Source organism: Mesoplodon mirus (genome assembly GCF_964341445.2).
Source record: "Mesoplodon mirus genome assembly, chromosome: 17".
In the NCBI taxonomy this organism is placed as follows: Eukaryota; Metazoa; Chordata; class Mammalia; order Artiodactyla; family Ziphiidae; genus Mesoplodon; species Mesoplodon mirus.
The window spans coordinates 12,645,399-12,668,119 of record NC_138993.1 but is presented as its reverse complement, the minus strand read 5'-3'; the positions used below and the strand labels follow the sequence as shown (position 1 = coordinate 12,668,119).

Here is a 22,721-nt window from a genome sequence, read left to right as displayed (position 1 = left end):
AGCTCAATATTTTTTACTATTCATTTCAACAGATATAAAATTACTCTATCAAGTGGCTATTAAAGTTTCTAAACACAAACTCTCAGTTTCAGTACTTGTATTCCCACGGACTGGTACCCAGCAGCTGGTAAAGTCTCACCAGTCCTCAGACCTCACTTTGTGTGGCTTGCGTCTGGTAGAAGCTGTGCAAAAGTGTTTTCATGGCTCATAATGATTTTTCTTCATGCAGCCGGAGGTCATTTCAGGAGTAATTTCTCCCCCGTGTAAAATGCCCACACTCTATCAGAACCACATGACTTTTGAAAAAGATACAAAAGCTTTTCTCAGCTTTGCTCTGCAGTTCCTTATACGCAGTAACTCCTTCTATTATCTGCCCCCAGGGTAATGCTTAGATAGTGTGGTATTTAAAAGGTGACATCACATTGAGACCAGTGTCTGTAAGCTCACTAGGTCATATTTACAAGCAGCAGTTGTGATAGAAATAGAATTGAGTAATTAGAAATAGCTATTACTATGGATTGAATGTCTGTGTCCCCCCAAAATTCATATGTTGAGAACCTCATGCCCAAGGTGATAGTATTAAGAGGCGGGGCCTTTAGATGACTAGGTCATGAGGCTAGACCTCCATGAGTGGGATTAGTGTCCTTATAGAAGAGGGCCCAGAGAGACCCCATTCCCTTCCTACCGTGTGAGGACACAGTGAGAAGAAGCCAGCCTGCAACCCAGAAGAGGGCTCTCCCCAGAACCTGACCAGGCTGTACCCCTATCTTGGACTGCCCAGCCTCTGGAACTGTGAGAAATAAATTTCTGTTGTTTATAAGCTTCCAGTCTATAGTATACCTGCTATAGCAGCCCTAAGGCGCTAAGAGAGCTGTGTTATGACTGTAAGTATTTACAAATATGATCAGTGCAAACCTAAGGTAAACTGAGCTTGTCAGGCTGAATTACAACCAGGATGATACCATCAGTATTCCTTACAAATCTTCACTGCCTTTGGTTTTACCCAGATGATAGAAATACATTATCAAGATATTTGCCTCAGTAAAGAAAAATGCATCCTTTCTTTTCTTTTGGTGCCTCAGATCTGCAGGCCACGGTGGAGTGAAAGTCTCTGCATTCAGATATGAGGGAGTCTGTTTATCAATGTTAAGAATACACTGTAGATATCCTACATTAGAACTGAAGTCACAGAGAGTATCTGAACTCTTCATCCAAAAAAGAAAAATGAGTGTTTATTTGATCTTTGTTAACACTGTGATCAAGAAGCGTCACTGGAAAATAAGTCATATGTCATTTACTATGTCAGCCCCTCACTTTCAGAGTATTCATGAGGCAAGGCATTTTTGTATGCCTGTATATTCATGGATTACATAAAAGAAAATTGAATGGCTTATCATCCAGGTCATTTTGGCATGGTGATGTTGAGTATTTGTTCTATCATGTCATAAGGCATATACAAATACTGGCTTTTGAAGGAGGAAGAAATCATTGTTTCTCTGCCACCCTCATCTCTGTAGTGGTTTCACTTAAAACTTTTCATCTACCTGTTGGAGTTTATATTCTACCTGTAGAACTGAAAATTATTGCTTGTTAAGAAGAGATAAATGTATGATAGTGGGTAAATGGTGGACTTCGTGATGGATGTTATTGTTATTGTATTGTAATTGTTGTCTGTTTACTCCAAAACATTTACTTTCTATGAAAGTTTTTATTGATACTTGCATGTGATAACAAATCCATAGTGTGATTTGAAACAAGTGCTACCTCAGCCATTTCCAGAAGCAACCTCTTTTAATCATTCTTGCTTGGTTCTTTTGCTAGTTCTCTCCATTATTACTAAAAAAAATATGAAGATAACTCTAGATAATATACTTATACATCTGTTTCCAAATTTATCACTTTTAGCTAATTTCATTGACTCTAACATAAAAGGTGAAGATTTAGCTAATTTATATTACCTTTTTCCTTTCTTCCTCTTCTCAACCTATATTTTGGTTTTTATTATATTATTGTATAAGTTAATATAATATTAATTATATTATTCTTTTGGCTATTCTATTAGTTTCCATTGTGGGATTTGGGGGTAAGAATTATTCCCCCTTAGAAGAGCATTGGTCCATTGCCTTCTAACTGTCCAGCATCGGTGATGGGAAGTAATAAATCAGTTTCTCTTGTCCTTGTAGGTGACTTTGAGGTGATCTTCTGGGAGCTTTTAGAATATTCAGTTTGTCCTTAGATGTTTGAAATTCAAGATGGTATGACTAGGTCTGGATCTTTTTTCATTAATTAGGCTGTATACTCTGTGGCTCTTTTCAATCTAGTGACATAGATCCTTCTTTAGCTCCGAGACATTTTCGCCTATTATTTCTTTGATCACTTTGTCCCTCTGTTTTCCCTGCTTCTCTTTCTGGAACTTACTTTGGTGCCAGGTCACCCCTCAACAATACTTCATGGAATAGCTTCTTTCTGCCAAGCCTTGGGACACTTTAGAAGTCAGTAGGAGCTAGGAATGCCTGGACAATGCTTGCCCCTGAGAGTTGCATCTGTTCCTGTTTTTGTATAGAATCAGGAGCGAATTGTTCTTTTTAAAGTATGGAACCCAGAAGGAAACATACTAAAATGAACAAACTTTATTTGTAAGTTCTCTGTTACTGCTTATCTTCTACTTATTCACTTTTGTTACTACTCACTGTTTATCTTTTACTTTATAACTTTTAGTTACCTTTAAGCCTTTCTGCTAAAGGCAAGTAGAATGTTTTTACTTAAGCAGCCGTACGGAGCCTAAAAATTTAGGCTGCTCGTCTAAGTAATTCACCGTGGTTTCCGAAGTAAAAATATTCTGGGCATGACCTGGGGTTTCATTGTGAGCAACAGAAACTGATTTTGCATTAAAAAAACAAACAAACAAAAAACCCCACTTTATTGGCAGAATCAAAGGAAGAAGTGAATAGTCAGGTCTCCAGAAGGCCAGGTAATAGGGCAGCTCTGGTCATTTCTGCGATGGGCATGAGTAGGCAATTTTTAGAGCGCTAACATCAGAACGATTCTCTGCTAAACTTTTCGTTAATTGGCTGCGAGGAGAGAAACCATTGCTTCAGCTTGATTCCCAAGCTCTCTTTTGAGGAGGAGATGGGACCTTGTGGACAATGTCACGATGAGCACACAGAATGGTGGGCAGGTGGTTCCCAAAGGAAAACCAGGAGTTTATCACCCAAAAATGGACAGACGAAGAGCAGCCCGCGTCCACCCTCCTTTGGGCGGATGAGCCGAGGTTCTAACGCACCGGTTCCTTCCTCCCCGCAGTTCTGCCTCCCGTGCTCGTGCCCAGACACAGCGAGTACAACCCGCAGCTGAGCCTCCTGGCCAAGTTCCGCAGCGCGTCCCTGCACAGCGAGCCGCTCATGCCGCACAACGCCACCTACCCCGACTCCTTCCAGCAGCCTCCGTGCCCGGCCTTCCCTCCGTCGCCCGGGCCTCCGTTCCCGCAGTCCCCGTGCACAGCCGGCTACCCTCACTCCCCGGGAAGCCCTTCCGAGCCGGAGAGCCCCTTCCAGCACTCAGGTCAGTGAAAGCCGCGGTCTTCGGGGATACGAGTACCCTACAGGGTTGTGCAGGCGGGACCATCGTAAAAACCAGCGCTGCCCCTTGCAGTTCACACAGCAGTTTCCTGCGGGCCGTTGGACCCTGCCCACCCTCTGACCTGATCAGGACCCTACCCATTTTGGAGCAGTTATCAGTTTCTTTCTTTTTTTAAAAAATTTTTATTGGGGTATAATTGATTTACAGCGTTGTGTTAGTTTCAGGTGTACAGCAAAGTGAATCAGTTATACACGTACATATCTCCACTCTTGTTTAGATTCTTTTCCCATATAGGCCATTACAGAGTACTGAGTAGCGTTCCCTGTGCTATCCAGGAGGTCCCTATTAGTTACCTATTTCATATATAGTAGTGTGTATATGTCAATCCCAATCTTCCAATTTATCCCTGTACAATCCAATGGCATTAAGTACATTCACACTGTTGTGCAACCATCACCACGATCTATTTCCAAAATTTTTTCATCACCCCAAACAGAAACTCTGTGCCTGTTAAGCAGTAGGTCCCCATTACCTCTTCCTCTAGTCCCTGGTAAACTTTTATCTACTTTCTGCCTCTATGGATTTGCCTATTCCAAGTACCTTATATTTAATAAATGGAACCGAACAATATTTGTGGGTTTTTTTGTGTCTGACTTATTTCACTTAGCACGGTGTTTTTCACAGTCCATCCACATTGTAGCAGTATCAGTTACTCCATTTTTGTAACTGAACAGTAGTCCACTGTATGGATATACCACGTTTTAAAAAATCCATTCATTGGTTGATGGATATTTGGGTTGTTTCTACATTTGGCTCTTGTGAGTAATGTTGCTATGAACATTGATGTTCAAGTATTTGTTCGAGTCCCTGCTTTTACTTCCTTTGGGTACATACCTAGGAATGGAACTGATGGGTCATATGAACTCTACGTTCAGCCCCTTAATTTTGTAGGTAGATTGACTCAAGGACCTACAAAAGGGTCCCCTTTATAACTTTTGCACCAGGGTCATAGTTCATTTTCTCTTAGGGAAATGCCTTATCGCTGGCACTGCGGTGTGGTCCGTGGACCACGTGCATTAATTAGAATCATCAGCAATGCCTGTTAAAACCTGCATGGCTGCATCCAGCCACTGATCTATTGACTCACAATTTCGGGGGTTGGGCCCAGGAATCTGCATTTTAACAGGTTCCACTGGCGATTTTTATGCCCACTTAAGTGTGAGAACTACTTGGATGGACGATTCAGTTCAACAAATGCAGACTGCCCACTTAAGTGTGAGAACTACTTGGATGGACAGTTCAGTTCAACAGAAGCAGTGGAGTTAATGCCATTGAACTCCACTGCTAACGTAACAAGACCATTCTGAACTGACATTAGGAATGTGGACAGAAGGAATCGTTTGTTCTGAGGTCCTCGATAAAGAGTTTTCTCTCTGCCTCAGGAGTTTTTATTGTTTTGATTTAATTTCTAATAACATGTTATCTACTGAATGCATACCATTTGCCTAATTATGATCATCTGATCATAAAACTGATATTTGTGGAGAAGAGCCCTTCTCAGCATGCCTTGGGCACAAACTTATAATCAGGTTTCAGCCATTCTGTGTTTTGGGGGCCATATTTTGAACTGTGTTGAGTCAGAGTTTCCCTTTGGCCATTGTACAATCCATGGCACCAGAGGAAATGAAAATTAAATTCACTTCAAAGAAGGTTTAGCATTCTCTGTTTTGAAAGCTGGGTAACAGACTATAGAGAAAAGCTAGGAGAATAACTCCTAGATTTGAAGATCTCATCGTGAAGTCATTTGAACCCAATAATAACTCATAAGTCAGAGGAACAGCAAAACAACCCTCTAGTGAGGGGTTCAGGACAACCAGTTTCTCCTGGAGGACTCTCCCAGTGTCACCGTAGAATGGCCCCCTTACATTACTGGTCTCTCTGTAGCAGTGACACTGTCCACCAAAGCCAGGAGTTTAGCAGCAGAAAGGGTTGACCTAAGCTGTCCTTGTGTAGTCTATCAGTTTGATGTTCCTTTGTTTTACTGCTTTCTTTTAGTTGACACACCACCCCTGCCTTATCATGCCGCCAAAGCCCCAGGGACCCAGAATGCCTGACCTGTAGATGCCACAGCTGAGAGTCACTTAGTACTGTCAGTGCCTAACGGAGGTCACTTGGCAGATGAACAGCCAAATGTAGCTGTTTTCCAAGAGTACTTCCTATTACCACCTCCCATCTGGGAAACAAAGATAAAAGCAAAAGAAAACAAAACGTGCCGGCCTGCTGTTTCATAAGTGTTTTCAGGGGCAGATAGCGTGGTTTTGCATTTTGACTTTGGCATTCCTCAGTCCCACAGAGTGAATGTTTTGTGTGTTATCCTGGTTAATAGAACAAGTAAATTTTAAATTTTAACCGAACATTTAGGAGTCTGTAGTTCTGGATGTTTTAGTGTGGAATTAGGTATTTAAGAAGTTGGTAATTTTGTCCCATTTGTGTTTCTTTCCTATAATAGGTTTATAGTAATGTCTTTCATTTGGCTTAGAGGAGTGCTCTTCAAAATATGTATATAGTTTTTACATAATTTTATTTGTGTCCTGTAACAGGCTAGATAAATATTGCTCAACTTTAATGTTCATACAGACCACGTGGCGATCTTGTATAAATGCAGATTTTGATTCCCTAGATCTGGGGTGCTTTCCAAGAATCTGCATTTCTAACAAGCTCCCAGGTGATGCAGTGGCTGCAGTTCCAGGAACCATACCGAGCAGGAAGGGTCAAAGGGCTTTACTATCTAAAGTATCTCAGAGGGAATTCTTTCATAAGTGAAGGTCCATTTGGAAATCAAATAATAACCCCCTAATTTATCTGTTTTGTGAGTTCATATTTTAGTGCATATAGGAACACACTCTAGACACAAGAATTACTAGAATATTCAAAGAAAAGAAAGATACTATAATCAATAGAAAGGCAGAGAAAGAGTGTGAGTGGCGAAGAAAAAAACCCCACCAAATTTGGGTTAGTGGCAACTTAACTTTGAAAACTTTGGGGTGAAAACATAACATTCATGGATTTCCTAATGAAATAGACCTCTCCCTTTAAAATACTTTTATGCCATAAGTATCCCATATGTACACAAAGGAGAATGTGAGTCTATGTGGACGTTGTTTTTTCTTTCTTAAATAAAATCCTATGCAGTGTTTTTGGTTTGATTTTTACATATTCGAACAAATGTCTTTCAGCTTGAGGTCGTTAGAAAAGGACGCTTTTTGCCACGGGGGTCAGTTTGGCACTGCAGCAGTAAGATGCTGTCATCTGTAAAGACGAGGGGACCTGGCAGCTTCCTTGTAGCTGTGTTTCCTTTCGGGGGGATGAAGTTTACATGGATCCACTCCTATCGCTGTTGCCTGGCCCCTCAATTCTAGTAAACATGTTTACAAAGCCTCCAACCATGGGAGAATCACAAGGACGGTGGCCCCTGTGCACAGGTACGTGGACCAGATAGATGAGCTACCTGCCAACAGCTTCCGTGAAAGAGGCAGGTTTGTAAAGATCACACAGCAGCCTGCTGGGTCTTGCAGGCAACTTTCTAGTGAACAGCGATAACCGCAATTTCCTGGTGGAGTCGTGAGCTGGGAGGCACGAGCGTGGCGGTAGTGATGTCCTGTCTGGTCCGTTTTCTTTCAGATTTTCGGCCAGTTTGCTACGAGGAGCCGCAGCACTGGTGCTCAGTCGCCTACTATGAACTGAACAACCGTGTTGGGGAGACGTTCCAGGCTTCCTCCCGAAGTGTGCTTATTGATGGATTCACAGACCCTTCAAATAACAGGAACAGATTCTGTCTGGGACTTCTTTCTAATGTAAACAGAAACTCAACGATAGAAAATACCAGAAGACACATAGGAAAGGGTAAAAGCAAATATGTAGTTCCTTCCTATATTCTTCTGAGCTAAAACGTGGAAATAGAAACAAGCCATGGATTGGCTGCATGACCTAGTGGGATGATCCCAGGGCTGGGATCTGGGAGACCGTTGTGGGGATATTGTTGGGAAAAGCATGGGAGGTTTTGTAACCTTAGTGTCTCTACCTCTGAGGTTGGCACAGCATCTTCTGGGGGGTGGCGTAGGGTGGGTATTAGGAAGACGAACAAGATGATAAACATGAAAACAGGATGAAATTATTCTTTTTATTCATTTATTTATTTGGCTGCGTCAGGTCTTAGTTGCAGCGTGCTGGCTTCTCTCTAGCCGTGGCATGCAGGTTTTTTCTCTCTAATTGTGGCATGCAGGCTCCAGGGCACCTGGGCTCTGTAGTTGTGGCACATAGGCTTAGTTACCCCACGGCATGTGGGATCTTAGTTCCCTGACCAGGGATCGAACCTGAATCTCCTGCACTGGAAGGTGGATTCTTTACCACTGGACCACCAGGGAAGTCCCAGGATGATATTATTGAAGAGAAGTATTATTAATTACTTTTGAATTGCCTGAAATGCTAAATAGGATAACTTCTGAAGAAGAGGAGTTCTGGCTGGATGATTATTTATATCAGGTGAAGTTACCCTTAGAGACTGAGAAGCTAGGCAGTTTAAAAAATCGTTGACCTATTAATGTCAGGAAGCCTTTGGTAGGTGATTGGGGTTCTCTTGTGTCCAGGCATTGTTACAACAGCCGAATAAGCACAGGCCTCACTGGGTCTGGCTGTGATGCTTTTGGAGCCTGTCTCATTGGCATGATCAGTCCCAGCTGAGCATGAGGCCTCGTTGAGGATTTTAAGTTCTTTTCCTTTCTATTCGAATAGTTGGCAGTGTCTGAATGGTGCCTGGTTGTCCACTATTCTACTCTGGAATCACAGGTGTAAAGAACCTTCAGAGTCATTTGATCTTTTCTCTCCCCGTCTAGCACTTACACCACCTTGGGAAGTAGCCACGAGCCTTTTATTTCAAATTTCCAGGAGAGATTCATTATTTCACTTATGATGCTTCCTGTATTCTTCCTAACGTACCTCCTAAATGTCTCCTGCTGTAAACCTAAAGACCACTGACTAGAGACAGGCTGAGTTCCTTCACTGATGTTGACTGTTAATGGCAAAAGTTACTTTCTGTTTATTTTATCCTGTATCTTTCCATAGTAGCTTTGAGGTGGCTTACAAGAAACCTTTACAGTGAAATGATAAACGAAAAATAGAAAATCAGGAGCTGGGGGTGAGTGGGAGAGAAGAATACAGGTATGTCCTCTCCAAGAGTTACCATTGTAATTGTAACCACTGTGATTGTGATTAAACTTTTCCTCTGGAGGTCAGAAAAAGGAAACTTAATCTGTAATGTAACTTTTATCCCAAAGGAGGAAACATAGTCATTCCTCAAAGGAAGTAATATTTTGACTGAAATCTTAAATATCTCAGGTATGGTTTTACTTTTAAATGATTTTTATAAGGATCTTCAGGTGAAATCTAAAGGTAGAACGTTAAAACGTAATGTTGTAGGGCTGTTTGCTAAAGGGCTTTACAGATTGGTCTGCATATTAGACTTCTACTTATGCCACTTGATCTAAAAATAGAATTAAAATATGCAAGGACTGTTAAATACCTTCTGGGGAACTTTCTGCAAGTAGTTTGTTCAAGGTGCTGCTGATGTGGATGGACAGATGTGGAGGGTTTGTGTCATGTTAGTATCTGAGAGATAATCCACAGGGTTAAAAAAAAAAAAACATAGAAGCAAGAGCCAGGACTGGTGACCTGTTACAAAAACCAGCAAGCCTGGGAAATGCTCACCTGGATGGAAGGGCACTCCACCCTCAACATGGTCCCCAAGGCAAAGGCACAGTTTTCTCAGAAAGCTGCTTTGGAATTGTCCTAATGTGAAAAGATAATTTTTTTAAGGGGCTACAATCCATGCCATAAAGCATGGCATGCAATATTTCAAAGCAAGAGCTATTGGTTTCTGTGAGGTCAGGGGGCTCTCTCTCAGGGGCCCCCGTGGATGATCTGGTTCTGAGCTGTGTGACTTCCTGGAGCACCAGCCTGAGTAAGTTTACAGCCAAATGCACCATGAGGTTAGTGAATAAGTTAACGTGTTCTGTGGAGCTAGTTGCTAGAGACAGTCAGACTTCACAGCTATGTATTCATCTCGCAAATATTCATTGAGCATTTAATCTTAGCCAGACGGTTTTGCCACTAGGGATGCAGCAGTGGGAAACAAACAAGACAAAACAAAAATCCCTGGCTTCTTGGATTACCTACAACTAAGGAAAGACAAACAAGAAATAATACATGCGCGCGCACACACACACGCACACACACACGCACACACACACACACACACACGTCAAATGATAATTGTCCAGAGAAAAACAAAGGAGGGGAAGGGAATGGGGAGGGTAGCCAGGGCAGGCTTCCTAAGGAGGTGACATTTGAGCCGAGAGCTAAAGAGGGAATCGACAGTGTCGGTACCAGTGGGGAAAGCTTTCCAAGCAAAGGGAAACAGCAGGTACAAAGGCCCTGAAGCCTGCCTGGCATAGTGAGGAATAGCAGGGACGCCAGAGTGAGTGGAACAGTGAGCAGGGGAGTGAGGAAGTCATAGAAGAGGGGACACGACCAGGTCTCCGGGCCTAGAAGCCATGTAGAGTGCCTTCACTTTGCCTGTGTGACATAGGAAGATGGAGTTAAGTTGGAGTTTATAGATCTGAGTTTTCACTTCAGAAGGATCCCCTGGCTGTTATATAGAGATGAGACTGGGTGGGGGTGGGGGGCAAGGGTGGAAGGTATCTACAAAAAAAATATTTTTATTATGGTTAATGATGGGCCATTTCTCCCCTCAGTAGTTATCAGTTGCTTTGAGGTCACTTCCGGTTTGTGCTCCTTGCCACTTAAGTTAGGGAAGATGGCTGGTCCTCTAAAGGAAGTTCATGCCACCACCGGTCAGCAGGGCACGTGCTTTGGGTTGTTTCCTGTGGCGGTGATGGTTTATGCTGACTCACCCGTGCTCTTTCATCCTGCTTTCCATCTAATGCAGTGCACTGTGAGGCAGCATTTGTGTCCTTACAACAGTAACAAATCTATAGCCAAGTGCTTTAAATAGCCGTAGGCTAGTTAGCACTAGAATAGCCGGGGCTGCTGCTTCAGTGTCAGAGGCAGGGCTTCAAAGGACCTGGAAGAGTGCATTCTACATGAAGTCTGTCCACATTCTTCCTTGAAGACCAGGCAGACCACTTGAACTCTTTCAAATGACTGATAGCTGCCCCCACTGATTTTCCCTAATCTGTGTGAGGCACCCTGGCAGACTCTTACTCATATTATTTTTATTGTCACCCTACAAGTTACGATTTCTTAGTCCCATTTTATGGATGAGGCAATGGAAGCTCAGAGAATTCAGCGGCGTACCCATGGTCCCATGATTGATATGGGTTTGCACCCATGGCTCTGTCTGTAAGGTCCAGTCGCTCCCTTCTGCTGGAGGGGAGGGACCCTCCTGCTTTTTCATCTCGGCACCCCTCTTAGTTCGGCGCTTGAGGAGTTGAATCTTTCGATATGGAATGAAAATACTTATCATATGCTGCAGGCATGATATGTCAGAATCACCTCTGAGATCTTGAAATAAGGCCCTCATAGTACTAAAGTGATGAAATTTTACAATGATTTACTTTAAAAATGTAAATCAGAGAAGATTTTGTGTTTTCCCCACAAGAATATTCTAGAAAAGGAGTACCTCACTGAGTTACACAGGTCTCCATCGGAGGATTATAAGGATCTTTACAGAAAAAAAGATGAAGAACTGCTGACATTATCATACCTATCTGTGACTGTGCAAAATAAAGCAAAGGTTATTTCCTGATGTTTTGGGAGTGATGTAATAGCCAATTTGGATCACTGGAGTATAAAACGTGCCTGCTTTTTTAGAGTGGCTTTTAGGATGGCCTCGATTTCCAAATAATGAGGAAAACCGCAGTTTTGAATGGACTGCATGGACATACGTGTGCTGCTCTTAAGGTCATTGAGGTTGGATTATATTTCTTAGAAATGCACAACTTAATATAATCCTAATCAATAGCACTGTCATTTCTGAGCACCTACGACGTGCTGTAACTGAAGTCAGAGCCATTGACCTTCGTAATGAGCCTGTGTGAAAGGACACTTGGAGCAGGACAAGCAGGTTTCTCCTTTGCAGCTGCAGACATGCTGCGTGTGTCCTGGCTGCTGGCTGTTCTTCCTCTCATGGGAGAAAGAGTGGGTAATTATAATTCCTGAGGCATTAGCCCCAGGGATTGAATTTACCCAGGCAAACCAAGACCTTCCCCGAACATAATTATCATAGATTCCAAATCACTGAATTGCTTTTGGAATTAGTTTTTCACCTTTTAATGAATCTTTATTTTCTTGCACATCTCAGCTTGTTCTGTAGAATCCTAGTAATGCTTCCATGTTTTATGAAAGGAATTATCCTGAGGCAAGGGTTTGGTTTGTCAGTTCCTTAGAAGGAGGATCTGCACCTCAGGGTGATTTTTTTAATATATAAATTTATTTATTTTTGGCTGCATTGGGTCTTCCTTGCTGTGCGCGGGCTTTCTCTAGTTGCAGCAAGCGGGGGCTACTCTTCGTTGTGGTGCACGGGCTTCTCATTGCGGTGGCTTCTCTTTCTTGCCAAGCATGGGCTGTAAGTGCGTGGGCTTCAGTAGTTGTGGCTCGCGGGCTCTAGAGCACAGGGTCAGTAGTTGTGGCGCACGGGCTTAGTTGCTCCGCAGCATGTGGGATCTTCCCAGACCAGGGCTCGAACCCGTGTCCCCTGCACTGGCAGGTGGATTCTTAACCACTGCGCCACCAGGGAAGTCCTCAGGGTGATTTTTGGATTGCTTCTTTCCCAGTGGATTTAGTTTCTATCTCAAAATGTCCTTTCCATTCTGCCTTTGAATGTGTATAAGGTTTCTCATCCCTGAAAAAGCAAATCCTAAAAAAATTTAACACAGAATGTCATACTGTTGCAGTTATTACACAGGGCATTGCAGAATATTTCAGATCATGAGAAAATGTTCACATTATTATTTTTTTTTTTTGCGGTACGCGGGCCTCTCTCTGTTGTGGCCTCTCCCGTTGTGGAGCACAGGCTCCGGACACGCGGGCTCAGCGGCCATGGCTCACAGGCCCAGCTGCTCCGTGGCATGTGGGATCCTCCCGGACCGGGACACGAACCCGTGTCCCCTGCATCGGCAGGCGGACTCTCAACCACTGCGCCACCAGGGAAGCCCCACACTATTTTAATAGGTGAAAAAAGGTTATAAAAGATCCTGTAGAGGATGATGCTAATTTTGTTTAAAATGTGCACATAAAAGACTGAAAGGTATATGACAAATATTAGCTTTGAATATTTCTGGGCTGTGGATTTGTGGCTGATCTTTATTCTTTGCATCTCTGTATTTTATAAATTTCCTCTAATGGGTTTTGTTGCTCCTGTGAAGATGGGGTGGGACCGGGCATGTCCAGGCATGCTGGGGTCACTGAAGTAGTGGTGAGAGAGAAAGCATCATGGTTCACCCACCCTGGCAGAGTCGCCGAGTGTGTGAGTGCACAGTGGGCATTCAGTGTAGGTCAGTTGGGACCAAAGCTGCTCGTCTTGGTCATCATATTGTTCATCATATTGTCCAGAGAGACTTCAAGTCTTCAAGTATAGCTTTAGGGAACTGATTCTGCTAGCAGCCCAGAAGTGGCTTTGTGTGAATTGGAAGGAACCCATTTCTCAAGAGAAGTTACTGCCAGCTGCTGGAGGAGTCTTCTAATAACTGTACAAATCTCGGAAGACTGAGGCACACCCTGGGTTTGTGCAGTGCACAGCTGCAGGCACTGTCCTGGGCGGGCCCACCTCCATCCTCTGGACCAAAGCCCCGGTGTAGGTCTGGAAATCTTTACTTTTATATTATCTTTTGATCATACATTAAAAAAATTTTATTTTGGAAAATTTCAAGCTTACACAAAAGTAGAGTCATGTAACAGATTTTCATATGACCATCTCCAGCTTCAATAATGAGTCACATTCTGTACCATTCTTTTCCCCTGTCCCATCACAGTATTTTTACAAGAGTATTTTGAAGCAAATCTCAGACCTCATATCCTTTCTCCCATATATTTAAGTATATGTCTAACTACATAAGGAATTTCTGAAAGTATCATCATTAATCACCCTCAGAAATACGCACTTTCTTCAAGCTCCAGAGGATCCTGACAGTCAGCCAGATTTTAAAATAGTTGTGCATCTTTGATGGGGAGTAAAGACTGGTGAGGCCCTTTGCCTTTGGGTTTCTCTGAAATCTTGATCTTACCTTAGATGGCCTGGACTCAAAAGAACGTCACCCTGCATTTCATAGAGTTTCTAAGTCAGTACAATTACACTTCTTCACAGCAATTAGTTGGATAGTTCACTTGTATTTCAATAAATAGTGCATTTTTTAATGGGAAAAAATAAAATAAAATAGTTGTGCAGAAGAGAGGGCAGCAAAGCCAAGGGGAATATCAATTACAGACTCCAGGGAACGTGTTGAGTTTGTGCTCATAAGTTCAGGGTGTTTTCCAAGCAGAGTGGAGAGGCATCAGAGTTCTCTGAGCTGGGCTGTGAGGTGATGAGATTACTTTCTGCGGGGATATCCTTTCCCCACCCCCACTCCCACTCCGGAGGGGATCCGTGCATATTCCTTCCACTTTGGACGTCCCCCTCTGACTGTTAGTGGGTTCCACAGCATTGGAACCCACTCACTAGCCTAACTAAGCCGCTGTCCTCCCCGCCTCCCCTCCATCATCTCTGTCATTCAAGGCTGCAGAAGATGCCAGAAGGGACCGACCTGCAGCCTGACTCAGCAGATCCAAGTCAAGCCCAAAGAGTCCTAATGAACCACCACACAGGACTCCAGACTCCCTAATCTCCTAAAGGGTGGGTGCAGGCACACACAGATGGAAAACTCAGATGAAGAAAGATGCAGCCCGAGGAGAGAGGTAGTCCGAGGTGTGGGTACAACTTGCCCAAGGACCCCGTCGCCTGGCTTCTCTCTCGTCTCAGGTGGCACCTTCTTTGGGCGTTTATCCTTACTGCTCACTGTTCTCTATGGCGATCTAGCATCTCACACACGTGGTTTGAAGCCACTCTTCTGGCCTGTCAAATGGATGCAAATAAAATCCCTTGCTTACTTGACTGCTTCGATGCCGCTGTCTCTAGCCCACATCCAGCCTCCTTCGCAGTGGGGTTGAATTCCCCCCGGCCCCCGTACTGAGGCCTGGCTCGGGCTTCGGCAGGGGCCTCCCGTGTCTCTCTTCTCACTCAGGATGCTAGACTACTGCCTCCTTGTTCAGTCGCTTCTCTGCTTTCCATGCTCTGCCAGCATGTCTGTGGCTGCGGATAAGACTCTAACAGGACTGAAAATCCTCCCCTAAAGAAACACCGGAGTCAGATACCAAAAATCTGTTCTCCTTAATAGGTTCTGGGAGGATTATATATTTGAAGGTCATTCAATTCAAAGACATGCTGAACACTTAGTAGCCTCATGTTCTGGCTCTTTTACCACCTATTCGCTCTCACTTTGAAAAAACTCACAGCTACCCCGGAGGCAGGCCTTCCCCCTGGGAGTTTTTAAAGAAGTCTGCTTGGATTTGCCCCTGCCTAACCTCCAACATGTCGCTGCGGCCACGTAACTATGTCCCAGCTAATTAGGACAGTCCTGCCTTCTCCTCACGGCCAGGGCCACGGGTGTCAGAGCCCGGGCCGTTCAGTGGAAAGAACGATGGAGATGAGGAAGAAGAGGGAGAGGAAGGCTGAGCAGAGGAGGGGAGCTGGTCTGATCCAGGTGCTGAGAGGGGAGCCTTGGCCCGAATATCAAGAGCTGTGCTTTATCATTGTGACCCCGGGTCCATTTCTTCAGACTGTGTTGGAGTCTGTGGTTGGGATACATAATACTGAAAACCACTCTTCTCTAAAACTGTATTAAGGGAAAGGAGATCGGAAAAGGAAGCCATAAAGCTGGCGGGAAGTATAACGCAGAAGTGCCTCCACTGCTGCGGCTGTGTCCGAAATGTTTCCTAAATGCAGAGTTACGCACACCGGGGTCTGAGAACCCCTGGAGGTCTTCAATTCTATTACTTTTAAATGTTTTATTTTTATTTTTAAAAGATCCAAAATCTCTGTAAGTACATTCAGGATCATTTCTACAAACCCCTTGCCACTGCACAGTGATTGTATTTACAATCATGTTGACATTTAGTGCTGGACCATTTTGTTTCTGCTGAAAGGTTGGGGAACAATCGTTCTGGTATTTAATACTCACTAGACTAGAACATGTTCATCTCATCTAACCCCAGTCCCTTGTTATAAATTTATGTGGAATCTTAAACCCAGACATTTGGAGGGAAAGCAACAACTGAAATTTACTTTGAGCAGCAGCCTTCTCAGGATGCTTTGCCTTTCAGCTCTAAGAATGTGAGATAAAGTAGCATAAACTACATTTTGATTGTGTTTTTATATTTTATCTGAAAACGTGGCACAAATTTCACTGTTTGTAGGTAAAAAGAGGCATTGTTTCTATGACCTATAACTGTAGGTGATAAGCTTTAAACTAAAATGGGTCTCTTTGAGGTATTTATTAAGAGAAATGGATTTATAATTGTTGGTGAAATAAAATTTAAACTTCATTTATTGTTCCCTCTGAAGTAGGGTTAGCGTATGCGCCTAAGTATTACCATGGTACTATCTGTGTCCAGTTCTTTTTTTTTTTTTGATGTGTTCTTCATTATGTATTTATTTTGCATCTAATATTATGAGATCTTCCTTTTAGAAGGAACAAGCGTGAGATTGAGCAAGTGATGGGAGTAGTACACGAGGCCTACTTCTGTGTTCTTGGTGCTGATCGTAAACCTGGGTTGCAATCCACTTTTAAATGGACTCATGAAAAAAATATAGATGATAATTAAAGCAAGTCAGCCTTTGGGGCACGTGTGGCACTAATCAATGATCGGTGATATTAAAATTAACCTCACAGTTGATAGTCACATCTCTTGAGGTTACAGAGGTGGATGAGAAGGGAAGGGTGATACATCCAAGCGAAAGTCGGTGCTGGTGTTGGAAGACTGTTCTTGCCTCGTAGGCGTGCATCTGTACTACGTCGGCGGAGAGGTCTACGCCGAGTGCGTGAGTGATAGCAGCATCTTTGTGCAGAGCCGGAACTGCAACTATCAGCACGGCTTTCACCCGGCCACCGTCTGCAAGATCCCCAGCGGCTGCAGCCTCAAGATCTTCAACAACCAGCTGTTCGCTCAGCTGCTCGCCCAGTCTGTCCATCACGGATTTGAAGTCGTTTATGAGTTGACTAAGATGTGCACCATCCGGATGAGTTTTGTCAAGGTACGGAGTGCTTGCTTCCCAATTGTAAGATGAAAAATGAAAAATAAAACTAGGGCTTCCCTGGTGGCACAGTGGTTGAGAGTCCGCCTGCCGATGCAGGGGACACGGGTTTGTGCCCCGGTCCGGGAGGATCCCACATGCTGCGGAGCGGCTGGGCCCGTGAGCCATGGCCGCTGAGCCTGTACGTCCAGAGCCTGTGCTCCACAACGGGAGAGGCCACAACAGTGAGAGGCCCGCGTACCGAAAAAAAAAAAAAAAACCAAAAGCACTCTTCGGTTGACGTGGCAGTTAGACAGTCAGGGCAAGTAGACAGCAGTTTGCCGGAAGGCAGAGGGGGACACTGTCTTTCATTGTTTTTTTGTTTTTTTTTAAGTAAATACAAATTTAATTTAAATTTTTATTATAAATTTTACAGTAAAAGTAAAATGAACAATATCCTAGAAGTCAAAATTCTACCTACAGGTAATGGCAAGAGTAGGGAAACTGCAGAGTCCAGATTTTACCAAACAATGTACAGCTTTCCTGATCAGCAGCTTAACTGGGAAAAGCATGAGCTCTGTAAGCAGACAGATTTCAGATCAAATCCCTGCTCCCCTAACTAACAACTGATCAAACAAGGTAGCTATGCTATCTTTTTTTTTTTAAACATCTTTATTGGAGTATAATTGCCTTACAACGGTGTGTTAGTTTCTGCTGTATAACAAAGTGAATCGGCTATACGTATACATATATCCCCATATCTCTTCCCTCTTGTGTCTCCCTCCCTCCCACCCTCCCTATCCCACCCCTCCAGGTGGTCACAAAGCACCGAGCTGATCTCCCTGTGCTGTGCGGCTGCTTCCCACTAGCTAGCTATTTTACATTTGGTAGTGTGTATATGTCAATTGTTTTTTTGGAAGAGCTCCTCCATGAGTATGAAATCTCTTGTTTAGCAATTTTAAGAAAATTCTTAAGCATATTACTTTTGGAGGAAAACCAAGTTAAGATAGTTATCTGATTTTGTTTTTAACGCATAAGATAAAGTGACAATGATAATTGTATAGGACTTAATGCTACAGAGATTCTTCCATACCTCAAAGTGCTGACCACCTATGGTCACTCAGTAAATGTTGGTGAATTTACCTGAATCAAATAAGGCACTCTCCTTACTCTTACAAAGCATACAGGCAAAGGAAGCAGTCCTATTTATAAATAAGCTACAAAACAGACAGAACTGGCTCTAATACAAGACAGTATGACTTAAGTGCTATTTATAAAGGTATAAACAAATTGGGATAGAAACCTTGTGGGCTGTGATGAATTCTGAGACAGCACTAGATGTTCTGTGTATGAATGTTTGTTGAATTTATCAAATTAGATCTCATTAAAATTGATGTGAAGGTTGGAGAACGGAGGAAAAGTTACTTAGCGGGAAGGAAAAAAACTGGATTTGCACGTTGAAGCTAAAGCCCTCAGTTTCATCATCTGCTATTTCATCCCTCGCAAAGCACTTGCAAATAGTTCTAATATTTCCAAATCTGAGCTTGTTTATCAAACTGAGTATATGCACGCAGTTTTCCCATTGTCATATATTCATCCAAGGAATCAGTATGGCTTGTTCCAGGTTTTCTCAAAGTAAAATTTATTTATTAATCCTTTAAAATTATCTTGAAAAATGTGTCCTGTTTTTCTATACTTTTTTTAAAATTAATTAATTTATTTATTTTTGGCTGTGTCGGGTCTTTGTTGCTGCACGCGGGCTTCCTCTAGTTGCGGCGAGCAGGGCTACTCTTCGTTGTGGTGCACAGGCTTCTCATTGCGGTGGCTTCTCTTGTTGCAGAGCACGGGCTCTAGGCACGTGAGCTTCAGTAATTGTGGCATGTGGGCTCAGTAGTTGTGGCTTGCGAGCTCTAGAGCGCAGGCTCAGTAGTTGTGGTGCACGGGCTTAGTTGCTCTGCAGCATGTGGGATCTTCCCAGAGCAGGGCTTGAACCCGTGGTGTCCCCTGCATTGGCAGGAGGATTCTTAACCACTGCACCACCAGGGAAGTCCATTATGTCTTTATTGTATATATAATTTTAGTAATTATTTAAAAAATAAGAATAGAGTTTCCAATTGAAAAAATGACTTCTTGAATCCATTTCTTTCATGGTGACAAAGCAGTTTTATTCAAATTTACTGTTAAGCTTTAAACATATTTTCACACGGTCAGGCAATTAAATACCTGAAAATCTTTTCAAAACTTCTGATGCTTCAGAGCCAGCAGAGGGCGTTAAATTGCCATTAACGAACAACCATTTGACTTGCGGTTACTTTGTTCTAGGCCTGTGTTTTTCAAATTAGGATGAAATGCCAATATCTCAGACGTAATTATTTCACTGTAACATAAGCTTGCATAGAAATCTTATTTTCCTAAGATCAGCAAGATGTATTTCTCAGATATGCAACCTTTAAATTCATAAAACTACACAATTCACAAAAAATAAACTTATTATATTGCAGGGACTTTTAAAAACATAAATCCCTAGCAAATATAACTACAGATGATCAGTGTAAAAGAAATGTACAAGTTCTCATCACAAGAAAAAAACTGCAACCACGTGAGGTGATGGATGTTGACTAAACTTATTACCTTTATTTTTACTGTCTCTCCTATGGATGGTCACAAATGGCAAATTGCCAGAAGTGAGCCAGCGGGGGAGAGGAGAAACAAGCTTTGTTCATCAATCCTGAATAACCAAGAGCACCCTCAGCCCTCGCTTTACAACGTTCAGATCCAGTCATTGGTCTGTAGTGAGCAACCATCTTGTACAAAACATGGGTCTTCAGCATTAAGGGGGTGAACATGAGTTCAAGCTCCTTTCCCTGCGGAAGAGCAAGTGATTTGCCAGGGTCTCCGGCATGGCTAGAACCCAGGCCCTCTCTAGGTCCATGAATTTAGTTGTGAACCCAGGAGGAAGCCATGGATGGGGACTCAGGGTATCTGGTTGATGCAAAAGTTGTCCTGTACTTGCAGGAACGTAGAGTTCACGTTCTCAGGTCCCAGGAACTGCCCCGGGTTGGGTGGGCTGTGTCCACCGGGCCTGCTGGGGCCTCTGAAGGCTGCCTGTAAAGTCTGGCACAGTCACTCCGCTCCGTTTTTGCTTTTCAGGGTTGGGGAGCCGAGTATCATCGCCAGGATGTCACGAGCACGCCCTGCTGGATTGAGATTCACCTTCATGGACCACTGCAGTGGTTGGACAAAGTTCTGACTCAAATGGGCTCTCCACACAACCCGATTTCTTCAGTATCTTAACAGTCCTGTTTTCATCCACATTTCTATAGGATAGATGCTATTGCAGGCAGTGGCTTATATCATTTCAGATTTGCAACTAACTGAAGTTTCTAAGTACATGTGTAAATACATATAATATATACTATTCACATTTTGTATCACCATTTGTTTTGTGTTTTCTAGTTAACCTGATGCCAGTACAGTGCAATTAGAAAAGCAGGTTTTCTTGTGCCTATGCTCTAATAAGCAGCAGCTTCTTTTGTGGCAGAGAACAAATGAGAGGCAACTGTAGGAACAGTATTTGAAGGGTGTTGGTGGAATAAAGGCAGCTTTAGTCCACCGTGTCGTGTAAGGCATGTTGTGTGGCCAATCTGGAAGAATACTGAAACTGTTGACGTAGCAAACATCAGGTGGTAGCAGCACTACAGCAAATAACACTTCAGGACAGAACAAAGCTATGAAACCCACAGAATTTAAATAACCTCACTGTTAGTGCCACTGGCCAAAAAAATCAAGCTTTTAAAGTCAGTTATGTAAGATAAGTCACATAAACTTTATTTCTGAAGTTGAAATACCTATAGCTGGACTGTTGTGCTGATATGAACGGTACATTTTAAACAAATGAAACTGTGATGGGAAAAGAAAGAAACTGTGAAGCTGAGAGTCGTGTTGCCTCATTATCTACCACTGTAAAAAAAAAACCGAATGAGTCTAATATGGGAAGATAAATATGAAAATAGCATGAAATGAGCTATATTCCCCAATTGCAAAATAAGACCAGAACTTAGCCTGATAATCACCCACGGAGATGCCTGCTTTCCACATAGGAAATCTCGGGTTCCTGTTTTCCTGTTGATTCATGTCAGGCAGCTCTGCAGATTTCTGCGTCTGCACAGTGAGCTCTACGGCCATGTATGTAAGTCAGTCCTGTGTGCGGAAGCAGTAAAATAAGAGCATTGGACAAAAGCACCCTGTTTACTTATACCTTCTCACGTTCCCACGTTCAAAGTCTCTAGGTGAGGGCATGCCTTTTGCCACATTTTCCTCACATGTTGGCAAATACTAACTGTTCACAGATGACTCAAACAGTGGTGAAGCCTTTGAGAAAATCTAGACACACTGCTGGGATCAAATTTGAGTTATTTAACTTAGTATCTCTATTGATTAAATGATCTGCTGGTCATATGTGGTAGCCTCTTCTAAAACTAAAGCTTCATACCTGGAAATAACTTCCCAAGTAAGATAATAATTTCACAATCCCTATCATTTCTGAGGAACAGTGGTCCTGAATAACAGGACATTTTAAAAAATGTATCCACAACATCAAAACCTGTTCTTATTTACCCTTGGATGATAAAGAGAGGAAAATTTCCCAAATTCCTAGGTACTTTCATATATATATAATTCCCACCCACTAAACACTGCATTGCTTGGAGAAATATTTCCCTTTTTATTTTTATTTTTTTTTTTTTTTTTTTTTTTTTTTTTTTTTTCCGTACGCGGGCCTCTCACTGTTGTGGCCTCTCCCGTTGCGGAGCACAGGCTCCGGATGCGCAGGCTCAGCGGCCATGGCTCACGGGCCCAGCCGCTCCGCGGCATATGGGATCCTCCCAGACCGGGGCACGAACCCATATCCCCTGCATCGGCAGGCGGACTCTCAACCACTGCGCCACCAGGGAGGCCCTCCCTTTTTAAAATGTGTAATTTAAGAAGGTAATTATGCTTGTAGCAGACGGTACTTCAGCGATCCAGGAGGTTTCTTCATTTATACATTCTGTCTCAACTCTTTCTAGCATTAGTGCATAGTAGTTGTTTCTCATTAAATTGTCTTCAAGGTAGGAATGATCATGTGAAAAAGATGTATGTGTGAGCTACCGCTGTCACCTCTTGTAATGACTAGTGTTACCTAATAGAAGCTTCCCTATATACAATAGGAAATACTACATTTTACATTAAAGCTAGGTGGTCCATTTAGTGTTTAGCAAACTCCGTAGTATATTGGTTCATCAACTATGTATGTGCCTGGCACAATGTTAGGTACTGTGGAATCGAATGTAAACAAGAGACCCGTCCCAGCCCTCTGGAGCTGAGAGTCTTAAGAGTAAATCTGTTTGTAGAATCATCTTCATGTTTCAAGAGCTTTTAAAACAAACCATGCAATCTTTCTTATGCTTGAAAAAAAGTATAATTGACTTCTTAATTATCTCTATTTTGAAGCTGATCTCCCTTCTCTTCTGAGCAATCAAGTAATGGTTGAAGACTTCCTTGGATAAACGCTACTTTTCTTCTGTGTCTCAAAATTGGGTTTTTTTCCTTTTGCTTCCCTATTTTTCAATAATTCCTCATCTCCCCTTTTCTTGGAAAAGGCATTAATATGGTGAAGTCATCCTCATACAAGTACTGTTGCATGAAAGAGCATTAGGTACACGTGGTTTGGGCTCCAGGGAGCAAACACAGCTTTCTGAGTCTCTCCATCAGTGGTCAGACTCCTCCTCTGGTGATCTTATACCTTTACAGGATTAATCGGTAC

The 22,721-nt window shown here is 42.9% G+C and overlaps 1 protein-coding gene across 3 annotated transcripts in view; it reads left to right on the top strand.

The window, feature by feature from the left end:
* The window catches only part of SMAD9 (SMAD family member 9), a 59,125-nt gene extending 37,488 nt beyond the window's left edge, over nt 1-21,637 (top strand). For all 3 annotated transcript variants that reach the window (XM_082602543.1, XM_082602541.1, XM_082602542.1), the window contains exons 3-6: nt 3,304-3,561; nt 7,261-7,482; nt 16,683-16,939; nt 20,069-21,637. In XM_082602543.1, coding sequence (XP_082458669.1) covers nt 3,304-3,561; nt 7,261-7,482; nt 16,683-16,939; nt 20,069-20,212 — 881 coding nt within the window. In that variant the 3' untranslated portion in view covers nt 20,213-21,637. The remainder of the gene's footprint in view (nt 1-3,303; nt 3,562-7,260; nt 7,483-16,682; nt 16,940-20,068) is intronic.
* Nucleotides 21,638-22,721: the final 1,084 nt, after the last annotated feature.